This window comes from Antrostomus carolinensis, unplaced genomic scaffold (genome assembly GCF_000700745.2).
Source record: "Antrostomus carolinensis isolate BGI_N321 unplaced genomic scaffold, ASM70074v2 scaffold16451, whole genome shotgun sequence".
Taxonomy (NCBI): domain Eukaryota; kingdom Metazoa; phylum Chordata; class Aves; order Caprimulgiformes; family Caprimulgidae; genus Antrostomus; species Antrostomus carolinensis.
This window is the reverse complement of record NW_010292173.1, coordinates 108,077-131,942: the sequence shown is the minus strand read 5'-3', so window position 1 is coordinate 131,942 and position 23,866 is coordinate 108,077. Positions and strand designations below refer to the sequence as shown.

The window sequence follows — 23,866 nt, the reverse complement described above, 5'->3', positions numbered from 1 at the left end:
TGGGGATGAACTAAAGGAGCCATTTCCACAGTCATTAGCAGATTAATGTAGCTTAGCATGATTCGCAATCATAAGAGGCCAAGCTCTTATTTGCAGTAATGCTAAGGACTCCACTGGCAGTATGCCAGCAATAGATTTAGTCCAGTGTGATGTTATTTCAACAGCTTTGGTCAATGAAAAAACCCAAAATGAGCTGTTCTGTTAGAAAAGCACAAGACCAGATCTGCCCAGTAGCAAAGCAGCTTACAGACTGCCAAGTTGAAAGCAGGTTTGATCCTATATATATTTTGCCTCACCCCAGCCTCTCACTTCCTACATTAGTGGTGGCAGGAGGTGGCAGAGTTGGACTCTCCAAACTGGAGCTCCAGGAGTGGTTTGAGGCTTCTGCTTGATTTTGGCAGGATGTGGTTTGAGGAAAAGCCTGCCACTGGCTGTCCTGTCCCAAAAGAGGGACAGGCAAAAGGACAGTATGAAAGGAGCTATCCATCTCACCTAAAATGCCTTCCTGTCACCAGTCAACACCTGGCAGCAGGTCTGTATGGAGAAAAGGTGTGGCATCCAGCCACACCCCCATGGTGCTTCATGTGCAAACACAACAGCTAAACAAGGAAAACAATATGGAACTGGCTGTGGGGAATTAATACAGTTCAAGCCCACTGAGTGACATTCTCCCAAAAGCCAAGTTACCTAGCCATCTTTGGTAGGGAGCTCAAGCTTGGAGGCATTCTGAACCCAGCACTATTTTTCATCAGCTAGATAAAGGGAGCTGCTTTGTTCTGCTGCAGACTTTCAGATTGTGGTCTCAACTGAGCTCACAAAGACACGAAAAGCCACAATGGGAATAAGAAACCTCACAGAAAGTCCTAGGATGTTCTGGAAGCGCAAGAGTGGTAAGGAGAAGCCATTCTCTCCCATATGCCTCCAGAGAGGGCCAATGCCTTCACTTTTTGGCTTGAGAGTCTAGCTTAATGAAATGTCTTTATACTCTCAGGATTTAAAGTACTGCATCTGGGAACATAACAGTAAATGAAATGAACAAACCCAATTTAGGCTGGCCGCAAAGAGGGAAGTTCTTCCCTTCCACATTTGTGGTGAGACTTTTAAATCAGGACTTTATTTTCCTGGGCTTGGAAGAGGAAGAAAAACAAATGGACAGTTGCAAGATGACAACAACATGCCCAGGGTGCTACTGGTTGGAGAGGGAATACTGTGTGATTATTTTGCCTCCTTTTTTCCCTCCCTTGACAGGGATCTTAGAGAAATCCAGTTCTGGAAGTGAGCGAGGTGAAAATCCTGTGCTTTTCAACCATTCTCTTTTGCGTAGTGTTAGAAGGCACCTTTTGGATGCGTCCTGAAACTGAAGTCTTGACCACTTAAGGCTTTTAAAGACTTCATCAGTTTCCTCCAGAGAACAAGGACATTGATGCTTAGGGCAGATCCCCCCTGTTTTGAGTTGATGTACTGGGCCATAACTGTCTGTAGTCCCTGCAGAATATTTCTGTTTTTTCCCAGTCTGAGCTGCTGCTGCTCACTGTCACAACACATGGCATACCCTGCCTCACAGGCATCAGTGCTTCTGTGGCAGAGAAAGTGATTCCTGTACAAACATGGGACTAACTAAATTCCTGGTGAAATAACATCACTGTAATTATTCCCTAGATAAAAATGTCACCCATCCTGGCTACAGGTGATGAAGTGCTTAACACCCTTAACTTTTGCAGCTTAACAGCCAGTGTTGTATAGGAAGACTGGAGCAGTCCTTTGTATTCCTGAGAGGCAACATGCTCCAGATCCAAAAAGGTAAAAAGAGTTATAAGTTAAAATTTTTATATTAGCATATGATATGCCTTGTTTGCAATTCTTCACTGAACTGGGGACTGGTGGCTTAGCCTGTGGATGGCAGTAAAATATCTTTGATAGAATAATTGAAAGGCATTGCCGAGAAGCATTTCCATTCAGAGTAGCTTTCTCAGGGGTTTATTGCTCAAGGAAACCCAGAAACACTTGCATTGATTTGCAGATGAGATGACAGGAAAAACATTTTCAAATAGTGTAAGGTATTTACACTGCTTAAGATTTAAGGATTGCTCCTAACTAATCTTTTCAAAGCTCTCATGAAAGACAATCTAGCTTCCATCCTTTTAATGTGTTTTAAGCTTACCAATGTCCCTTTAGCTGGTTTATCTCATACAGTGCACCTCTGCATGCTGGAAACGGGCCAAGACAGAAACATCTGGTATTCCGAGGAGCAAAGGAACAGAGCAAAATTTAGACTGCCCATGGGATAATCCTCCTGGTGCTGCACCATGAGAGCTCCAGGGGCTCAAACAAGTCTCACTGCCAGAGCTCTTCACTTGGTACTGAGCTGCATATAACAAAATAGATTTGTGAAAAAAGGGAATGATGGCTGAGTATCTACTGATTCTCTCTACGTCCAGTTTAGCTTCTGGAGCTTAATAGTGTACTGCAGGTGCTTCTAATCCCACAAGATATTTGGTCAACTCAGATACAAGCAAGCAGGGCCTGCCACTTACTATCCCACTCATCCTCCTCGGAGATTCAGAGACTTTCGAGAGTTGGTAGCAAGTGAGATTTACTAAAGATCCTTACTTCTCTCTCCAAAACAAATCTCTTTTCAAAATATCAAAAGCCCGTTCCTCCCATCTGTCTCCAAGGATTTGTAATTTCAAGTCATTTCCATGAGCTAAAAGGGCAAGGTGAAGTATAGGGGGAAAGAGAAAATTAGTCCAAGTAGATAAAGAACACAGGTGTGCTGACAGCCATAATAAACTGTCCAAATCAAAGCAGACACCAGAATGCCACCTAAAACATCTATGTACACAGGTCCATCTAAACAGCTGACACCTCTGGAGTCATAACCTTCAGAAAAGGGCTTCGAAGTCCCTGAAGTGTGATGGCACCACCTGGAGCACAAGGAATCATTAGAAAAAAATGTGATTTTCTGCAAAATTCTGAACCAGGAGTCAGTACTGAAGAACCAAAGCATTCAAGGATGTCAGGGTCTGGGACTGCAGTTTGGATCCCTACATAATTCAACCAGTTAAGCCCGAGCAGTACCAATACAGCAGAGAATACATACCCGGAAATGAAAAATTCCAGCATAATCATCCTGGAATCCTTGATCCTTTGGTAAAACATTTTCCAAAAATCGCTTCTGCAGTGTCAGGGAGCCCAGGGCAGCCAGCATCCAGCAGTCACCTCGAGGAAGGGAAGAATCAAGTGCATTCAGTCAGTTACTGTTGTGGACCGTAACTAACTTCTTTAGGAGAGTGAACTTCAAAATCTAAGAATCAGCTTTTTAAAAGAAACCAACATTCTCCTGTTTCCCTTTTCTTCCCCAAATCACTGAACCACTTACCCAGTATTCATCAGCAATGCCCCCTGGGAACCCTGATGCCACTCAGCCATCCTTTTTTACTTTTATGCTCCTCCTATCTTTTGTGGTCATGTTGAGACTTTTAGTCTAGAATGGTTAGCAAATCTTCAAACCTCTCAGTGGGGTGAGGAATGGAAGGACATTTCTTTCTATATGGAAGCAAAGCTGCTCCCAAAGACAAATGTGGTTATAGGCCAGAAGAAAAAAAGATAGAACTGATACAGGGTTGCAGACACATGTCTGGGTAAGTATCAGAGAAGATAGACAGAAATATTCATAAGAAAAAAAACACTGAGAGTCATCAGATGGAGACAGGATGAAAAGAAAATTCAGTTCTACACATGTCGGAGCTGTTCTACCCCAGAACTGTGTTAGACCCTTGTACCCTTAAGTATCTGCCTGATCTCAGCTGGACCTTCCCCTTTCTATGCTTGTCCTTATATACAGAGGGCAAGTGCTATATATAAGTAGCAGGTATGAGAGCTGTTGCATTTGGGAATCCTGTTAAATACCTGCAATAAGTTGTGTGTGAATTTGTGTGAGTCTGGATTGACCTGCACTAATTGTTTGCTGCAGCTACCATGGTCCACATATTCCCACTAAGCTGTCAGAACAATAGCAAAGCAATCACAGGTTATTGCTTTGTGCCAATCTTTTCCAAAACAGGAATACGACCTTACCTATTTCTCCCTGCATGATATCAAATCTGCTAACTCCATCCAGGATCAAATAAGGATTTCTTTGAAGTTCCTGGAAGAAAGAAAATGCAAAGAGCAGCGTGGGTACCCGGTCTTTGCCAGCAGTGCGTTCCTGCCCCTTGAAGACCCTTGCTTGCCTCCCTTTTCCACAGAAAACTGTTTCTTTTGAGCCCTGATGTTTTGTTATCTGCCACCAACAAAATGAGAGGAGATACTCAAGTATCTCTTCTTTAGTCTGCTCAGCTGTTTCTAGGGATAGGGACTTGTGGCTGGGTGCTCACTGAGTTTTCATTTGGGTTTCTATCAACACCTTTCAGAAAGGGCTCTGAGCCTGGCTGCAAAATCATGCAGTTTGCTGGGGGACAGTAGGGCAGAGACACAGAAGTTTCCAAGCAAAGTGGAGCAGGTTCTGTACTGGGTCAGCACCCAGCTCAGCACTGGATCTAGGAATGTTTTACTCCGAGCCTTTTGTGTTTCCGTGCAGGACTAACACAGATCAGCCTGGGCTGCTTTTCATCACTTCTGTTGAGGAAGCTATAGAAAGAGGGCTTAATCACTAGCCGCAGAATCTCTCAGGCTTGGCTGACTTATTTTTAATTCACAGATAATTTTCCTTGCAATCCTTGAGAGTCTTGCTTGGGCAGTGAAAGAGGAAACACTTTAGAGCTTGTCCTCACACATAGAAATGTGACCCATTCTCCCACCTGTGTCTGCTGTTGGTCTGGGATATCTTAGTACTCAGGTAGGAATGGCCCGAGCATCCCCTGTGAGTAATCCTTGGTACAATCCCACTGGGTAAGGCTCTGTTTGGAAAGAGCAATCAGCCTTAAATAGAAAAGTCACCACACATCTAAGAAAATTAAGAGATAAAAGGGTGAAAAAACATCTGAGTAAGAAAAATAATACAGAAGCTCTTCCTTAAACAGGCATTTCTTCTCCCCAATTGATTTGACATGCTGCACAAAAATGAGACCAGCACACAACGTGACTCGTGACTCGCATGGTTGCGTGAGCTCAGCATTAGCAAACGCTGTCAGTTTTCTGAAATGGCTTCATGGTGATCAAACCCCTCTAAGAAGCTTCCCTGTCAGGAGAAGATGCAACACAACGTCGCTGCTCCACGCTGGCGGACAAATCATGCTCCCACAGCACTGCTGACTCCAGGGAAAGGAGCCTGGGCAGGCTTCTTCCTTGACAGATGCTGACACACAGCCATCCATGCCTATCCCAGGACTTTGGGGAGTTGTGATAAAGAGATTTACCCATAGCATGGGAGCAAGCCTATGAAGTATGGTCACCAGCAGCAATGGTTGATCATCATACAGGGAAGTAGCAGCTCTCAGCCCTTCTCCCTCCTCCTCTACATCTGTCCCAGCTTTATCTTCTCCCTGCCTCTATTTCCCTGTCAGCAGTTTGCCTCTCTCACATGGGTGAATTCCAAACCTCTCACAAGAAGGAAAGAGTAACTTGCATGACAAGGCTCTGAACTTGGCCTGTGCCCTTCTGTGTGTCTGACTTGCCAACAGTCATCCCAGAAAACCAACAGCATAAATGAATGGGTATTTTTGTTCCCCCGTCATTTCTGAAGCTGTTGAAATCTTAGTTGCCCCAGGCAGGGTGGAGGAGCTCTGATGGATGTGCTACAGTGCATAGCTGCCATGGGGGTAACCACCATATAGAAACACAAGCCTGGAACTAATGGGAAAGCAGCTGTGTCTCTTACGGGCTTTCCCAAGCAAAGTGCTGATGATCTGCTCTGTGCTGTGACAATAAAGCTCGTAAGTGCACTGTGGATTCTCCTAGCCTGTTTTGGAGACCAGCCAACTAGTACCAGCTAACTAGTCAGCCCATTAGATGCCTCAGCAAATACCCTATTGCCCACCAAGATGTTTGAATCCCCAGTAAGCAGACAGGGATGAGTTGAGTCATTAAGCAGGTTCTTTGCAGAGAGACACCAGTAATTTTGTCTAAAACCAGAAAAGACACAATCTGAAGTCAGCCCCAGCCAACATGCTTTGACTGTGCATACAGACATAGATTTTGTGTCTATTGGAGAGAACAAAAGCTGAAGACAAACAACCCCCACCCACAACACACGAAGCTCTGCTTCCAGTGGGATGTACTCCCCACAGACTCGGGGGGCAATAACTGGAAAGCAACAGAGAGTGTGTGACTAGCCATGGAAAAGGGGCTGCTCAGCAGCTGCCCCTCTGCAGAAACCACAGGCAAATACGAGGTGAATTCCCATTGAGCCAACACCAGTGTCGCTGGCTGAAAAGGCAGCAGTCCTTGCTGCGGGCAGTGTGGTCAGAAATGGCAGGGCAGGTTTTAATGGGATTTGTGCTTCGGAGTGTAGCCACCATTCTGCAGGCTCAAAGAAAAGAGGCAGCATGGGCACACTTCAAAAGGATGCACTGCACGGAGCACAGGCTCTTTGTACAGTGTTGGCTGTGGGGCAAGGGACAAGCAGAAGCTGAAGCAAAGGCAGGAGCAGGCGGTGGTAGGGAATTGCAAGAGCAGATCCTCAGAAGAGGCCTGGAAGAGCGAGACCTCTGAAGTCAGTGGTGGAATGGCTGTTTCCTTGAAGGATGCTGTGTGGAGCCTGAACTACACAGAAGGTTTCTGAAAGATCTTAGAGAGGACATAATTATGATAAGTGCAGTGCTTTGGAAATCTGAGCCTTCTCAACCGGAAGGAAAGGAAGTCTTCAATTAGCTCCTCTTCCTGCAAAGGCAATAATACAGTAGTCATAAAACACCAGACACTATCATCCTATCATGTATTGCAAAACACAGCTATGCACCAAGTTACCACTACACAAAACATGCAAGCCTCACTATTTGCTAGTGCTCAAACTGCATGACAAATAGAGAAACCACAGATTTAACTATAAGTCTGTCCAGAAGCAGTGCCCTGTTTCACTGAGAAGTTATGAGGCTTTGTGGCATTTTCACTGAGACTTCTCAGTTTTAGCTGGAGGGGGAAAGAAGAGGGAGCACAAGGAGGCACGTGGTCTCTTCTCAGAGCATCTACGAGTCCAGCAGTGAAGGCAACCATATGTGCTGCAAGTCAAGTGCTCTGCCTGAACACATTTCCCCAGGACAAAGTTATCATCTCATGCTTTCACTGGACCACTGAAGACTTCATTATGCATTCAAAATAAAAAAGCAGTTCAGGTTCAAACCAGTCCATCCTCTAGATTATGGTCTTACCACAGAAGTACTGCTTATCCAAAAGGAAAGATGGAGAAATAATTTGAGAGGGAAGAACAGTGCCTTGTACATGCATTTATCTCTAAATTTCTTTTTATAATAGCTCAAAATTTTTAGGGAAGAACAAGTCCCCAGAAGAAGCTGGAGGTGAGTAACGTAAATGTCGGCCACATGCAGACATATGCAAAGGACACAGACATTTTGTGGAAAACTGGAAGCCTGATGTGTGATTTCATAAGCAGCACAAGTCAGTCTCACAGCAGGCTGCTTCTCAGAATGGTGGTCTGGCTGTGGCCACCTTCCCACAGAGTTCCCCACTGTCCCAACGTGATCCTGAGTGCAGGCACAAGGCCACTGAGGGTTAAGAGGCAGGAGATCACTTTTTGCAGAGTTGTCTGCTGATCAATTCACCTTAACCCTACAGTAAAATCCCAGCCCCACTTCTGTTCCTGCCACAGCGCCGCATCTTCCCCTTTCCCCTTCTCCAGCTCCACCTGCTTGACATGTCATGCCATTGTGAGCCACAGTGCTCCCTGTTCAACACATACCAATAAGAAAAACAAAAGGGCTGCTATTGATTGAAAGCCAAACGCTGTTCTCAGCTGGATAAATCTTAATTCAGCATCACTGCTGTGCCTGTAATACTATTGGTCTGCATTAAGAAGCAAATACAGTATTGCAGTTCCCTGGGCTGAGGGCATTGCCTAGCAGTGCACTGAGGAGGGGTCAGGCACATCACTGTCATACATCCCATAACTACAGGAAACCTCCACAGAATAGCTAACACAGAAATAAGCCAGTTGGAATAAGGAGGGAGGACAGAAAAAAGGATAAGCTGTGTTGGGTCACACCAAAGTTCTGCCTGTTGCAATGCCTTGTCTCCAACAGCTTGGAGAGAGAGGAGCAGGATAACCAAGAAAGCGGAAACTAATGTTCCTTCTGCATACATCCTCCCACTCTCCACCACTTTGGTGCTAAAGGACTTCCTAGGCTGGAGGCTCTATCCACAGTTTTGTGTTTATTAGATCTCGTGGGAATCAGGAATCTGTTTCCTTGAATCTGCCTAATTTTTTTTTCTTTTTTAAACTCATACTCTGCTTTTCTTTGGCATTTTTTTAGACAGGAAAAAACAGGCTAATCTCAAGGGGTTTGCTGGCACCACCAGAACTCAATTCCCTGCTTTACAGCAGAAGAGCTCAGTTCTTAATTATCTGTTTTCAACACAAATGCTTCAGTTGCTTAAAGAAACCCCTCCTCTGCTCCACTTCTTTCTCACAACAGAGGAATGAGGTCCTCAGACACTGCACAGGTGGGGAGCCCACAAGCATGAGAGTAAAGTCCTGCTGGAGAACAGACTGGTGTCCAACAACCAGCAGAAACAGAAACCGGCTCAGATTATACCTGCAACCTATTTGCTTTCTGTGGCTCAGTGCTAAAAAACAAATGACAACTGCAAACAAAGGAGGTAAACACAAAGGAGGTAAAAAGGGGAAGTAGCACTGTCTACCCTCCTTAGAGGTCTTGAAATCTCCCACTCAGACTGTTCAGTACAAGTTTTCAAAGTGGCATGGCGTTACCAACTATCCCCCTGTGGCCACCACAGCCATATAAAATCCTGCTGACTGACTCCTCAGCCTGAGAAAAGGGGAAGCAGGTGAGTCAATAGATCATCATAGGAGTGCTGCTTTCCCCTCAACCCGCAGTGCAAGCATTCCCCCACACAACCAGCCCTTTCCATAAGCAACAGAGTTAGAGATATGATGGGAATAAACCCTCCTCGTCGAACGTCTCTGCAGAAAGACAGATGCAATAACTGGTGACGCACTGCAGCTTCCTCAGCCCGAAGATACCAACTCTGAAGTTGAGGTCAGATGTAATCAGCTGAGTAGGCAAGGGCTGAGACAATGGCAGCCTGGAAATGCTGCTCCCGTTCAATTACACTGATTGCACACGCACACTCCAAAATAAGGTGAATTGATTTTGATTTTCATCAAGGAGAAATACTGAACAGGATCCGAGGATCTTGTAGCCCCTGGGAAATACTGAAGCTGCAAACTCCACCATGAGCAGCTGGCAAGCGGCTTTGGCTGATGCCAGAGAACGGCCCCATGGTGACAGACCTGCAGGTACTGCAGGACAGCACTATCCCTCATCACCACACATTTCCCATAACTCGCTTTATTAAAGCAGCTTATGTGACAACCCACATTTTTTTTTTTTTTTTTTTTTTGGTAGGTTTTTCTTCATTTTTCCCCTGTGCTACCGGAGCTAAGTTTTTAGGTTAACGTCAAACTGTTGTCTGATTTCTTGCCTGAATAAAACCTTTCTCCTCTCCAGCTACAGACAGTCCAAGTCTGATGCAGCAGGAACTCCGGCTCAGCTTATCTGTCTGGAAAGATCCTAACTTCAAAATGATTTTTTTTAAATGGTTCATTTTGGTTTAGTCAGCTCCTAGCTTCAAAATTCCTCAATGTTGATGTTAATTCCTGGAAATTTCTGGGAATTAAATAAAATGACAATAAACAACCAATCACCAAAAGCAGTGCAGAATCATGACAGGCACTCTGTTGCTGAAAGAAGGTAACGTTCGCTTTGGGAAGGGACAGAGGAAGAGAGGAGACAAAAAAAAAATATGTAAGCAAGCCCTTTTGCAAAACTACTGAATCAAATGGCAAATCACTTCTCCCAGCAAACAAGCATTAACTCCAACTGTATCTTTTTCCCCAATGTTTTTTGATGCAGTAGCACAGTTTCCTGAGTCTCTGTTAAGGGAACAAGGCATCTCCCTTGTTCCAGTTCGCATTAAAGCAGCCTCTTTCTGTGGCTTGTACCCAAGGACTTCTTTTAGACCCTACTCTTCTCTTCCCCTGACACCAGACCCATGAGGCAAATATCCAAGGAGTCTGTGCCATGATGCTACGAACAGACTGTGATGATGCAGAGGAAAAACCACATTGGCTATTTCAGACAGTCCTTTCACCATGCACTCTCCTACAAGTCACATCAGAGGCACTCAGGGATTTCTCTCATGCTGACCCTCAAACCTCCATTGGCCACCTTGCAGCTTTTCCCTCTCTTCTGGTTGCCCCACTCTCAAGTTACAGCCTATGTTAAAAAATAGGGGACAGCCCCTCCTACACCAGCTCTTGCTCAGCAATCTCTCACCCTATGAGGTAGCTACAGGGTCCCCAAGAGTCAAAGGGTAAGTAGCTGTGGGATCGGTAGTTTGTAACCTTGAAGGCCCTTCAGAAAAACCTTCAGCAGCTTCACTCTCTGCTCATTTTAGCCTTTTAAAGCATAAGCACTGAAGATCAGGGACTATTCTTAAAGTTTATAATGGGCACCACATCAAGCACTATCCCTGGTACATGGCCAAGGCACTGCTGCACGTGTGGTAACCTCTCCCTTCAAAAATGCTTGAACGTATAACAAATGTTGTCAAAAATAAAGCACTCAGAATTCAGTACCACCACAATTTACATCATCTGGATCATCCTAATTCAGTTTCTTTTCGCATCTGTATGGTATTATGCATCATGATCAGAACAGAGTGAAATCTTTAGCCTAAACATTAATTGATTAAAAACGTGTATTCAGCAACAGCAAATCATTTCATTACTTCCTCTGTTCCACTCAACTGCTTGTGTGAAGGAAAAGCATTGAACAAAAAAACAAAACAAAAAAAAAAAATTGTTCTGAATATTTTTAAAGGAGCATCTCAGTTTTTTAAATCTGACACAATTCTTCAAGGAGAATGTCTCCTTGATTGATCTTTAGAAAAGCCCAGCTATAGAAAATATTTTGTTGTCTAAAATAGAACTTCTCTTCCATTTCTCAAAACTGTGGGTGAACCAAAAGCCCAGTTAATTGCAGAGCTCCTGCTGTATTTGGTACCTCCAGTCCCACCTCTAATAGTGCTTGAAGTACCACATGCAAAATCTCTGTTACAAACTGCACGCGTCTCAATGGACATAGACTGAGGGCCTGGGGATGAAAACACAGCCTAGAGCAGTGCCCATCGGATGGAAAACTGCAACTACTGCACAGTTAGGAAAAATGACATTTCAAATGTTGTCTGGATACTCCTGATCCACCTCCCCCTTCAGGGACTCCCATATTAAACCAGCTCACTTTACAAGTCAAAATAAGTTGTTTCTCACTGTCAGCACTGACTATTGCTGTCTGAAAATCAAGCTGTTTTCTCTCTACTTTATACATCACCCCCAGATACGAAGACTCCAAACTCTGAATGTAATTGGCAATTCTCTTGACAATGTACAAGGTAAAATAGAAACAGCATGTTGCTCAACTGCTCAATTGGATCTGGAACAATGACAGCTGTTATAATTGCTATCTACCACTTAAATAACTAGATACTATATGACTCAGAAAATGGAGGCTAAGAGGTTATTAGGACCAAGATGCCAGTTTTGTCATAGGTACATTTCCAGCCAAATTTTTTTAATGTCAGAGGGAGCTAATGGTGGAGGCTGAGAAAAAGATAGACACAGGTTATATTGGTTGTGGCCTGTCGGCAGGATGAAACTATGTTCAGTCTCTGGGACACATATTCAGGTAGACAACAGTCTCCCTTGGGGAAAATATAGGTATGTCTTTGCTGAGCAGTTTAGTTAGCACCTGGGATCATGTATCCCTACAGTTAGCATTGCAATGACCTAAGAACAAAGAGTTTCTGAACATTTCCATGAGTGAAAGATGCCCAACTGGAAAACTTCAGGTTTGGGTCACTGCTACTCCTAACACTGCAGCCTTCCCTCTTCCTCCCTGGGGACCAACTCCTAAGGGCAATTGGACACAGCACTGGCCTTTCAGGTCATTTGAAATGCAAATACAGTTTTATTTGCTTCCTCACCTTTGTCTCAAAACATCTGCAGCTCTATAAATGAAAAGCAACCACTGCTATTTAGCAACTTCTTCTGCCCCTGCATCATTCTGCCAGGAGACAGAGGTCACGCTTTGATATCGCCATGACACAAAATCAGTCTTGTGGTAACATTTGAGAACTTTCAGTTGGGCTCCCCAGGCAGCTGGCACCATTGACCTTCATCTTCCATCTTGTCTAGCAGGACAAAGCCTGGCTGGTTGGGAAATGGATATAGGTAGAAATTTCAGATTCAGCAAAATAGAAGGGGGTTCTCCAAAATGTGCCTCACCTGACAAACTTCAATCACTAGCAGCAGCAGGTTCTAGTTTTGGCAAGGTATGTCAGTCCCTCTGCACATGAAATAACTCAGGATATTTGAGTAAGATAGATGTTCATCCCACACTACACTGTCTCAAAATTAGTGGTATTTGGGTTTCTGAGTCAGTTTGTATGCTTTTGAAATCCTACGATTCTCTGCTCTTCCCAAACCACAGAAACACCAGGGTGGTTAGTACTTAACAGAACTGTATCATAACATTTCATTCCAGTTTATTCATATTTAAAATGATCCTGAGAGTCCTTTCTAATATACATGTTTGTCTTCTGTGAGTGTAATAATTATTTATTGTATCCTTGTCTTTCTCAGTCTGGAAACGGTGGCAACTAACTCCTCTCCTTCACATTTTTTTAGTTACTCTTCTTCTATAACCCCTATTTAAAGAGAGATTATCTCCACCTGCTACAAACCTGTGCTACAAACCTGCAAGAAGAGTGCTGGTGTAAAAAACACAGCACCAGCTGCATTCTCACTGGACCCGGATTTGAAGAAAGGCTGCCTGAGGAGAAGCCCAGATGTTCAGCCAGCAGTAGGAGCTGCTTCTGCAGAGGACAATGATCCCTTCCTAGCAGCTCCACAGAGGACACCCAGACATCTGCACTCAGCACCTCCACACCTACCAAGCCATGTGATAAAGCATCAACTCAGACTGGAAGTGCCTATACCTCTGCACACACAATTTCTCTGACACTTTCAGGCCCTGCTGCAGCAGTGGGCAGTGAGAAGTTCAAGCCTCGGGCCCCATTCCTATCACCACAACACTGCAGCCACAGCCCTCTTGGTGTCCAGGCTGTAGCTTCTGCTCCATTTGATACATTACCACATCAAATTCTTTTTACACTAGGGCTGGGGCTTCCCACCTTTCCATTTGGGCATCCATGCTCAGCAGCTACACAGGCTCCCTGGGCTAGCCTGCTTCCCTTCCGTGAGCCATGGCTTTCAGTGTCCATGCTGGCAGGAGCTGGTGCTGTTGCTATGCCAAGGCCACCTCCTAGCCAAGCTCCAGCGTATCCTCATTGCCCTACTTGCATCTACCATCCAAATAAATCTTTTCTAGTTGTCTTGTCCCATCTGCAGTCTCACAGTTACTGTCTCCACAACCCGGGGGGCTGCCTGAAGGGAGATGAACTGGTTTGCTCCAGCCCAGGGAAGCCAAAGGCCCCAGGTACCAGTAGCCTGCTCAGCAAAACCCAGTACAAGGGCAGCGTGTGGCTAACCCAGTAACTGCACCAGCAGCAAATGGTACACAGCAGTGCTGTACAGCACAGTCTGACCATGGAAAGATTCCCTGAATTAGGTTCTACAATAAAAGAGCTGAGTGTGTGATCCCACCTCCCAGTTTAAACATCCATACACCAGATGATGACAACTGCCTGTTAAATGGCAACTGGGAATCAGCAGGCAAACGTACTTCACCTCATGCCTTGTCCCAGTTACTTTAAGATAAGTATTGCTGAATTAGTGGCTTGGAGTCGAGAAATTAGAAATCTTTAATAGAATTTGACAGCTTTCCAGGTTTGCACAAAGTCCTCTAGAAGCAGATCAAAGTGGGAACACTAGTTCTAGTCAGGTTCACAGGTGGAAACAAATTTCCCACAAAAACATACCCAGTTAAATCACTAATTTTATGGAGGTTATCTTCCCTCCGCACATTCCACAGCAAGGATCCTTCCTTGCAGTGTGGGGCTCCCAGTGTTCCCCTTGGGGTCTACTTCCCTGCTTAGCACAGATCTCCTTCCCCAAGGTGAAGGCCTTTAGCCCCTGTCCATCAGCCCTCCCATTCAGCAGCTGGACTACAAAACACCCTGGCTGATGGAACTCACAGGTGGCCTCCTCCATTGTATTTGCCGCAGCTTATCCTCTGGGAGCAGGTTGGGACCAATGGAGCTGATGTGAGCGGGGAAGGTAGCATCCTCAAAAAGCAGTCCTTGGCTCAGGCACAAGGCTCGCAGGTGGTTGAAGTCCTGGTTATTAAATTTCTTCAGGTTCTGGAGGCTTCCCGTTGCCCCTGTTGTTTGCCAGCCCTGCTCCAACGTCAGAGCAGAGCCAGGCGCGAGCATGGTGCCCTTTTCCTGTGAGAGAGAGACATGGACTGACATTAGTTTCCTGATTCAAAGTGGTGCCTTAGGAGTACGTGGGAAAACAAACACCTCCCTCCCCCTCCCCAAGAGGATTGTGGAGCAGCAGCTTGCAAAGCTGAGGGCAGTCACAGTGACAAAATACTTATTAGCTGGAAATGCCCGGGGAACGTTTTTAGTAGTCGTCAAATCCCAACTGGTTTATCTTAAACCAGTGCTGTCACTGCTACAAATTCAATTTTGAGTCTTCCCTGAGGACAGAGAGCAAAGCTGTTAGCGAGCTGCTGTGTTAGCATTGAGGTACATCTGCAACACAAGTGAGTGTAGGGGATGGAGCAGGAGCTGCAGACACAGAGGAGGAAGGTGTCAGGAGGGAGGTACCCAGGACTCTTCTGGCCATGGATCACACCTATGCCCAAGCATCTGCAGAGCTATTTATTTCATTTCCACAAGTGAGCATTTGACGGTCGCTCTCTGTAAGTTGTAAAGAAGGCAGAGACTTGTCTTTCCTTGGGATCTGCTCCAAAGACCCCAGACAGATTAGGGGTGGTGGCTTCCTACCAGCTTACACAGATGCTCCACCGGACTCCCTGAAGGTACGGGGCTGAGATTGGACCAAACTGCAACATCCAGACCCGAATTCCACCTGCACTACGTACTCACATGAGTGTGCACCAAGGTCTGGGGTTTTTTGACTCAGTAGTTCATTTGGAGGCCAGTGTTTAAACAGATCTGAATTGTAGATTCATACTTAAACTGGGCACTCATTGCACGGCATCTGTAGTTATTCCAGTCTAGAGCATGTTTGAAACCCTCTTTGTTAACATGTCTAAAGGAAAGGAGCAATTCAGTTAGGAAAAGTAAACATTTCACCCACACAGTGAAACCCTGGAATGCACAGACCTGCTAATACATCTGCTGGCACAGCTAGGGGAGGATGCAGGAGATAAGATCTCCTATTGTGGACTCTGTCCCCTTTACAGTCATCAAAGAGCACACCAGGACTCTTGCCATCAAAGATCTACTTTTGTTCCAAAGGGAGGCAGTGCACTGTGTCCATGGAGACGCTGGACTGTGGAGTGAGAGGACTTTTGGGACATGAGTAGGGGAAGGGCACAGGAAGGTAGAAAACCTTGCGTGTTTGAACAGACTGTGGCACCAGAGCTTTAAAAGAGCAATTTGTTCCATCTAACCAGAGTAGAGGCTTTCAGGTGCACTCCCCAGAGCCTCATGGATGTACAGAGATGCACACATATGCACCATCTCCCGGGGATCTTCCTTCAGCTAAAAAGCTCTGCTGTGGAGTTCAGAGAAGTAGCAGGAAGGCTGTTCAGCCTGCCTTGCCTCCTGGTTCCTCCAGCACCTTTTGGCATGCAAAATTACATTTTGCTGGGTCAAAATATAATCCCTGCCAACTCTCACCCTTCATTTGCACTTGCCCTCACAAAACCAAAGCTTTACTGTCCTGAGCTATAATTTCCCTTTCATCTCTCTCCTTATGAAAAGAGAAGCATCTGATGAAGCCCTGCAATTAGCAGACTTTTAAGGTAAAGGAGAATCACTGTGATCACCTTCTCTGGCTTCCTGCATGACATATGCCACTGCACTTGATCGAGCAATTCCTGCACCTAGCTCCTGGTTTCCACTTAAGATGTTCCTTCTCATAAATTCGCACTGGAAAACCCACCAGGTACCCTGAGAAAGCCACTCCTATATTAATTAACTTCACTGTGCTAATTTCCAGCCTGAAGTCACTTATTTTCAGTTTCAAGCCACTGGATGCCATTGCCTTTTTTTTTTTTTTAAATAGTAGATGAAAGAGCTCTTTTCCTACCAAACAAAGTTATCTGTAGATCTGATATATTTCTGGTACGGTACAAAGAGAGCAGATGGCTTCAGTAAGAGCAAAGCCTCAAATTTTTATTGTGAACCATTCACACATGTGAAAAACACAGACCAGCCACACTGAAGGTGTGATACAACCCTCCCACACACACACACTTTTTATTTAGTGTCATCACCTTTCTTGGTGCTTCAAGTCACTTGGCCTCCTGGCATTGTAATAGCCTAGAGAAATAAGGAGTTTTTAATTTCCTTGTTTTAATTAAAAGGCTCACAAAAAAATTAGACGGAATTCAGAAATCACCCTTGGCCAACAAGAAGAGAGAACATTCCCCTTGGGCTTCATTTTTTAATACAATGGAAATAAATCTCATGTAATGTACCATAACACGACAATAGAATGGCTTCTTCTTAACAAATACTCATTTGAAACTGTGCCCAGGCCCCATGCGTGCTAAGATCTATTCATTGCAACAGTGTTCCAGCAAAACTGATTACTAATTCCAAGACTCGAATTAAAACTAACAGAGCTTGAAGGCTGGGTCTGACACGCGTTCCCTCTCTTCTGACAGAGAACAAGAGTTTTTAGCATGTGTGAGAGTGTGTTTAATTACGTTGTTTAACGTATCCGCAATTAATTAGCGACCAGACTGAAGAAAATAGTACACTTGACTACTTTTCCCTTGCAGGAATAACTTCATCAGCGCTGTGTCTTGGGGCACACATGCACAGATACATAAGCTCTACATCCATCCACTCCACTGCACAGGCAGCCCATGGGATCACATGCACCTGGCCAGCATTGTCCTCTCCACAGCAGCTGGCCACCTCTTTCAGAGCAGCATCCTGAGCCCTGGCCACAGGTTGGCTCTCAAGGGTGCATCAGCAACAGCAAAGATCACAACAGCTTTTAAAGCAGAATATTGCCTGCCTGGCTGGGAAGCTTCTTACTGTTACTGAACTCAGAGGCAGAAAGACTTTAAAGGGACAAAATTACAATGCAATGGGTCTCAGAGGTGCTGCCCTTGGACTGCTCCCTGCCACAAGACACAGGGAGAGAGGGAGGGATTTCAAACACTTGTAAAAGCTGGTTCAGACATATTGTGAAACACTGGAGAAAAAACAAGAGACTGACTCTCAATTAAGGAAGGAAATTATTATTCAGAAGGGGTTAAACACTTAGTCCTGGGATCTCCTCCAACATATTTACTTATCTGAAATGGAGAAAGGAATCACACCCATTCTACTGCTCTTTTTTGGACTCTCTTCCTTCTCAGCAGAGAGAGATCCTTCCTCTTGCTATCTGTCTCAGAGTGAGGGTCAAATGGGGAGGGAAGGGGAGCAGTAGAAAAGCTATAGAGAGAAGGAGAAAAAGAGATCAGGTGTGAGAGCTGGAAGGGATGGGAAGGAAAGGGGAGTCTCTGAGGATATCAGAGCAAAAGGTTTGGTGACCTCCACAAAAACTAACCTGGGAACCCCAAGCACCCACCATTTTCTGCATTAAACAGCTTAAAAGCCAGCAGCAAAGGGTGTGTCTTGTCTCACTCCAGCACTCATTCATGGAAGATGTCAAGCAACTATTATAATCAGGTACTCAACGATGGCAAATGCTACTGACAGCTAATTACACTTTGCATAAAGATTTATGTCAGAGTACAGACATAATTTCCTTCAATGGCTTCTGATATTTTTTTACTGAGTAGAAAGTGGAAACGGGCAATTAGAAACATGTGTCTATTTCATAGCTGAACTATCCACCTTCTCTCCACCAATTTTCTCAAAACAGTTCCATTACATCTTGGCTCAACTGGGTTTCTGTACTTGAGGAAAAGCAGCTGAATTTTCTCAGGCACTACTAGAAAAGCCAAAAAGCCATCCACCCTTCTTAACCTGCTCTCTCTCAAACAGTCCAAACTATCAACATACATTTCATCCCACCCATAATATTCAGTATACACTACAGTGACGCAAGCATTCATTCCCTCTAAGATCCTGTCATTCGTGAATTTGGAGCCTTGTAAAAACATCGAGGAGTCAGTTCCAGAATTGTCTTATAACGAAGGAAAGCATGAGTTTATTAGCTTTCCTTACATTCAGAGAAAACACAAATGAGAGAGTACTGCATTTCAGCAGCTTGCCCAGTGACAGCTAACTGCAGAGGCAAAGCAGGGACCTGAACTCGAGCATCTGAAACCCCAGACAGACAACGGCTCCTTGTACATACAATGCGTGAAAGCCTTGGGTACCTCAGAAAATCAAAACCAAAGCCAGGAACTTTGGCAACCCTCCAGGAGATTACTTTGCCAGTGGCATCTCGCGTGGCCTTCTGCTCCAAACACTCTGTGAAGTACTCCCTTCTGGCTATTTATTAAGTCAATTTTCTCCTCATTTTGCATACATAGCATAGGACAGTTCCAGATACCTTTTTTCTACCTCATTTAACAGCAGCATGCAGTAACTATAGAATCCTCCTTCTCTTAGGATCTCCACTCCCACTTGATCCAATTACTTCTGACAACTTACCATTTTACTGTAAGGCTCTTTCTAAGGATGGCAAATTCATCTTTTCTTTCCCTCCAGGTAACATTAAAGACAGGGACTCTAATTTATTCTGTCTTCCCAAGACAAATCCCTCTCAATGTGTCTGTGGTGCTTTTCCAGCATTATTACTTGTATTTCACCTGCTTCATCTTGTACTAAGTAAAACAGCAAAGTGATGCTTTACCTGCAATGCCTCCAGTGTAACTCTCCAGCCAACGCCAACAGAGTGACAGACAGGCTGGCACTACCTCCGTTCTCTTTTATAGGGCAGCTTTTCGCCACGCCTTAAGTAAACGTAACCAGGTTGAAGTCAAGTTCAGGGCCAAAAGCAAGCAATCTGAATCAGGCATAATAGTTTCGTACAGATACCATACCGTGGAAATACACATATGTACTTCTACTAGCCATCCACAATGAACTGTCTATCAACCTATGCCAGCTGATAGTCTCTTGTGGCTAACTGTGGCTTCAGTCATGGTTATCCTTTTAAGAAAACATTATTTGTTTGCACCTCCCACAATTTCACATTATCTGTTTTCCTCCTGACACCACCAGGAAATGCAGCAATCACCCTGGATCCAGGCACAGCCTGGCAGGACATTGACATTTCCCTCATGCTTGACAGAAGTATCCTCCAGAGGCTGAGGGCTTGTGTCTTTTTAACAATTGCTTTATCAGTGCCCCCTTCCCTGGCAAGAGAACCCAGCTGCCTAGCTTCCCTACCCTCCCATTCCAGGCTACTGGCCCCAGTATCTCCGCATCAGAGCGGCTAGGTAAGAATTTGCTCGCCTGGATGATGGCTATAATCTTCTTGCATATCTTGCAGCTCACTCAGGAATAAAGATTGGGTGATTACCTCTGGTTCTGCATCTTCCTCCTGTTCCCATGATGACCCTGGTTCATCTTTATCTATCACAAAGCCAACTGATTTTTTTTTTATATACTTCTTCTTCTGTATGGGGGCAATTATTACTGGCACTGGCTGATCCTTTAGCTCCAATTCATCACTCATCACCAAGATCTGAGTAGCTGCAGTATTTGTTATTGGAGCCTGAGTATCCGCAGTGCATGTCACAGGGATCAGGGTAGCCACAGTGCTTGTCGCCTGGGTCTGAGTAGCAGCAGTGCCTTTTTTCAGGGGTCTGAGTAGCAGCAGTGCCTTTTTGGGGGGTCTGCGTAGCAACAGTTCTTGTTGCTGGGATGTAAGTAGCTGGAGTGCCTGTTTTCAAGGTCTGAATATCTACTGTTCTTGTTGTGAGTCTTGGAGTAGCCACAGTGTCTGTCTCAGAAGTTTGAGTACTTGCGGTGTCTATTGTGAAGGTCAGTCTCTGGGTGATATTTCTAAATAGTTTTCTCATCTTAAACGAGACTTTAACTATGCTCAGGAAACCCAGCAGTAGAAACAAGATGGTTTGACAATCCCAAGAATATTTAAAACTTTCAAACACTCTTGCGCTTGGCCCAGGAGAGAAGGGGAAATTGTTGGAAGCTGTCCCCTTCATAAATTGTCTCTCCCAGGAGAGAAAAAGTAGTAAGTGTAATTATTAATAATATCTAGAATATAACCCCGAAAGTACAAAGATGGTGGAAATACTACATACAAATCCCAGATTATTCTCATAAGCATTACTAAACAGTACAACTGAGCGATACCCATATTCAGGTATTTGGAGTTAATAGCCAGTATAGCAAGGAACAAGTAAGGAGTCATAACCCACAGCTCTACTAACGTATCTAAAATTAAATCAATCAACATTGTGATCAGTGACTATTAAACTAATATCATAACAATTTGTTAAAACACCTTCTGTTCAGATCTGTTGTTATCTCAACTCCTCGAGCCCCACGGGGGATGCCAAAAAAAGACAATGGTAGTTTAATTTGGCTGGAAGCCATACATCAAATGGCTGCCAAGGAATTCCCCAGGGAATAGGGGAGAGAATTGGATGAGTAAAGGTAAGGAGACTTGTAGGTTGAGATAAGAACAATTTAATAACAGAAATAAAAGAAAACTTAAAATAATAATGCCAATAATAATGGTAATAATAGAACATACAAGTGAGTGATGCACAGTGCAATTCCTCACCACCTGCCGACCAAACCCGTCCTGTTCCCAGATAACAATCCTGGGAGGGCGACAATCCCAAAACTGAAATCACAATCCCAGAAGAGAGAGAGCCCAAGAGACCCTCATTAATACAGTGAACATGACGTCAAATGATACGGAATCTCCCATTGGCATATCCAAATGCCAATTTTACTATGTCCCCACCCACCCCCCCAGTCCTTGGCACCTGCAGAGTAGCAAAATATAGGGAGGCTAGAAAGTCTTTTGACTTCCAGTGACAATTGAAAACGTGAGCGTGAATACTGAAACCAAAACCCGGTGCTATTTTAGCTACTAAGAAGAAAATTATCTCTGTCCAAGCCAAAAGCCAGGATAGGTGATAAATGCCAGTGCTGCTAGCACATCTGACAGCACGCGTGCTGTTAATCGTCTCTTCTCTGGGGACGGCAGGTATATTCCCCTCCAGGTATGGTGATTCATTGTCTGGAACTGATATCTCTGCTTAAATGGTGGATTAACATGATTTAAGAAATATTCATTGCAAAGTTGATTAGAAAGCACCATCACCAGCCTGGCAGGAGATTTCAGTTATTACAGCATGACACCATTTTAAGATTGTCAGCTTTTCTGCAGAAGGCTGTATTGATGTGTCCATTTTCACAGTGGCTCCAGAGAAGGAAACCCATAAGGCAACAGGATTTATGCACAGTAATGAGCCTTTGGATTATTTGCTCTCCTAAGTGTTTGTGAAATCCTGCAAGGAAGAAGAAGGGGGGGAAAAAAAGAAAAAAAAAAGAAAAAAAAGAAAAAAGAAAAAAAGAAAAAAGAAAAAAAAAAGAAAAAAAAAAAAAAGAGGTGCTGGAGTGAAAAGCACAGGGCTGTGTGTTGGGAGAACAGGGTTGTTTTCTGCTAGTGGCACCCTGTGAGATTGTGGCAGATGCAACATTGCCCTGACTTGAGGTTTGCTTTTGCAGAGCAGGGATGTTAATCCACCTCGGGGTAGCTGCGCAGCTTAATCCACTCATGAGCAAAAGATGCTGAGGGATCACTAGAAACTCAAAACTGCTTCTACGCTGTCAGCTACCACCTCGGGGCTGTTAAAAGCACCAATAAAGGAGGGCCCCACACTTGGGACTAACAGCTGCCGTGTGTTCCTTCCTCTGGTCCAGTGGGCACTGGCACCAAAGGGCGAATACCAAGAAGTGCTGTTGAGCCCCAGTTTTCTATGAAGTTAGCATGGCTTGCAAGGTCTCAGCTGGCACCCCAGGATTTCATGTATTTTGGGATTTAATAAACCTTTATTCCTCTCTGCCCTGAAATAAAAATACACAAAAATGGACAGAACTGGGGCTTCTTTTAAAAGCTATTTTAAACTAAATATATTTATCTTCTTCCTCCTTTGCCCAGCTTTCCTGAGGGCAGACTGCTGTTCTGCACCGCCAGCAGCCTCTCTGAAGCAGGAGTTTTGTATCATCTTTCAGGGGGGTGGGGAACAGAACAGTGTAATTTCATCCAAATACTGGTGGAAGCTTTGGCATTAAGAAAGGCAACTCTCCTCACTCCACCCACAGACCTTATGTGCTGAAGTTTTAAGACTGCTATCTTTTGCAACATTTCAGACATATGTCTTAGTTTCTTACTTCTGCTGCTTTTACCCCTGTGAAGATCACACTCCTTTTTAGCAGAAATACTCCCACTTTACACCATGGTAAATAAAAGAAACAGGAAGGGAATTTTTCCAGGATAGTGAACATATTTACACTTTGTGTAAAGGAGGAATCTTCCTTCCATCACCTAAATATTTGCTGCAGCGATTGGGTGTCCCCCTGCTTTTGCATTACAGTACTAGTGGGAAAACCCTATCAATCCATTTCATTTCCTCATTCGTAATTTTGTATATAGGTCAAGTGTTACCACTTATTTGCTTCTCTTAAACAAGATGCAGGGAGGCTATGAATAATATTATTCATAGACAATCTCCTTTGCGCTGTGTTTGTGCACTCGTATTTCTGGCAGGACCTGCCCTTCTGAAGCACAAACTTTTATGACTATATAAACTATCAGGCAAATAGCAAAGCCCTACTTCAACACCCATTTTTACCCAGTCGTCACCCACGAGCTGCCCCTTAGTGCAAATTCACCATGAGTTGCAGCACTTTGCCATATTCGCATATGAATCGTTTTGCTCGTAAACGAAGTGCAACCGCTGCTGGAGTGAAATGTGGCAGCTGCTTAACAGCACAGAATGAATCCACACAGCTAGATCCTACTGCCACTTGAGGGAGGGGGGATTTGGTGTGAAAATGCATTTCTCCAGAGCCCTATTTTCAGAAGAAATATCCACCAACTTCAGACTACAGTGGGAATTCTTCAAGAATAAAAATAAAAAGAATAAAAAACCCAGGCAACCTGCTACCAACACCCATATTAGCACTAGAATTTCCCAGTGGAATATTTTTCCTTCAGAAAAATGCCAGTCTGTCAAACATGAAAGCTACTAGCAATGAATTTTCACCATGAGAAAGACACAATACATTTTAATAATGCCACTAGGCTCCATTTTGATTTTGGAATAGTCTCATTTTTTGCTTATGAAAAACCCGTCACTTCAGGATCCTCTCTGTATTATCCAAAAGGTTTAACATTGCAGTGTAAAAAAAATATTCCAAGTGTAATTGCAATAGCTCATTACATTCAGACTGACATTATTTTTCAGGACATGGTTTCCCAGGAAATTTTGGGCTTTGTTTTTCATTTGAATGAGGAACAGAACGCGAAAGCACGTTGAGTGTTCTGAACCTCTACAAA

At 44.3% G+C, this 23,866-nt stretch overlaps 1 protein-coding gene across 1 annotated transcript in view; it reads right to left on the bottom strand.

The window, feature by feature from the left end:
* LOC104531849 (calpain-13) overlaps positions 1–21,713 on the bottom strand; it is a gene marked incomplete at its 3' end in the record, with an annotated part of 35,967 nt that extends 14,254 nt beyond the window's left edge. Inside the window, exons 1-4 of the mRNA XM_029087190.1 lie at positions 21,630–21,713; positions 14,353–14,601; positions 4,078–4,147; positions 3,101–3,219 (exon numbers count right to left, since the gene is read on the bottom strand). Coding sequence (XP_028943023.1) covers positions 3,101–3,219; positions 4,078–4,147; positions 14,353–14,601; positions 21,630–21,713 — 522 coding nt within the window. The remainder of the gene's footprint in view (positions 1–3,100; positions 3,220–4,077; positions 4,148–14,352; positions 14,602–21,629) is intronic.
* Between the last annotated feature and the right edge of the window lie 2,153 nt (positions 21,714–23,866).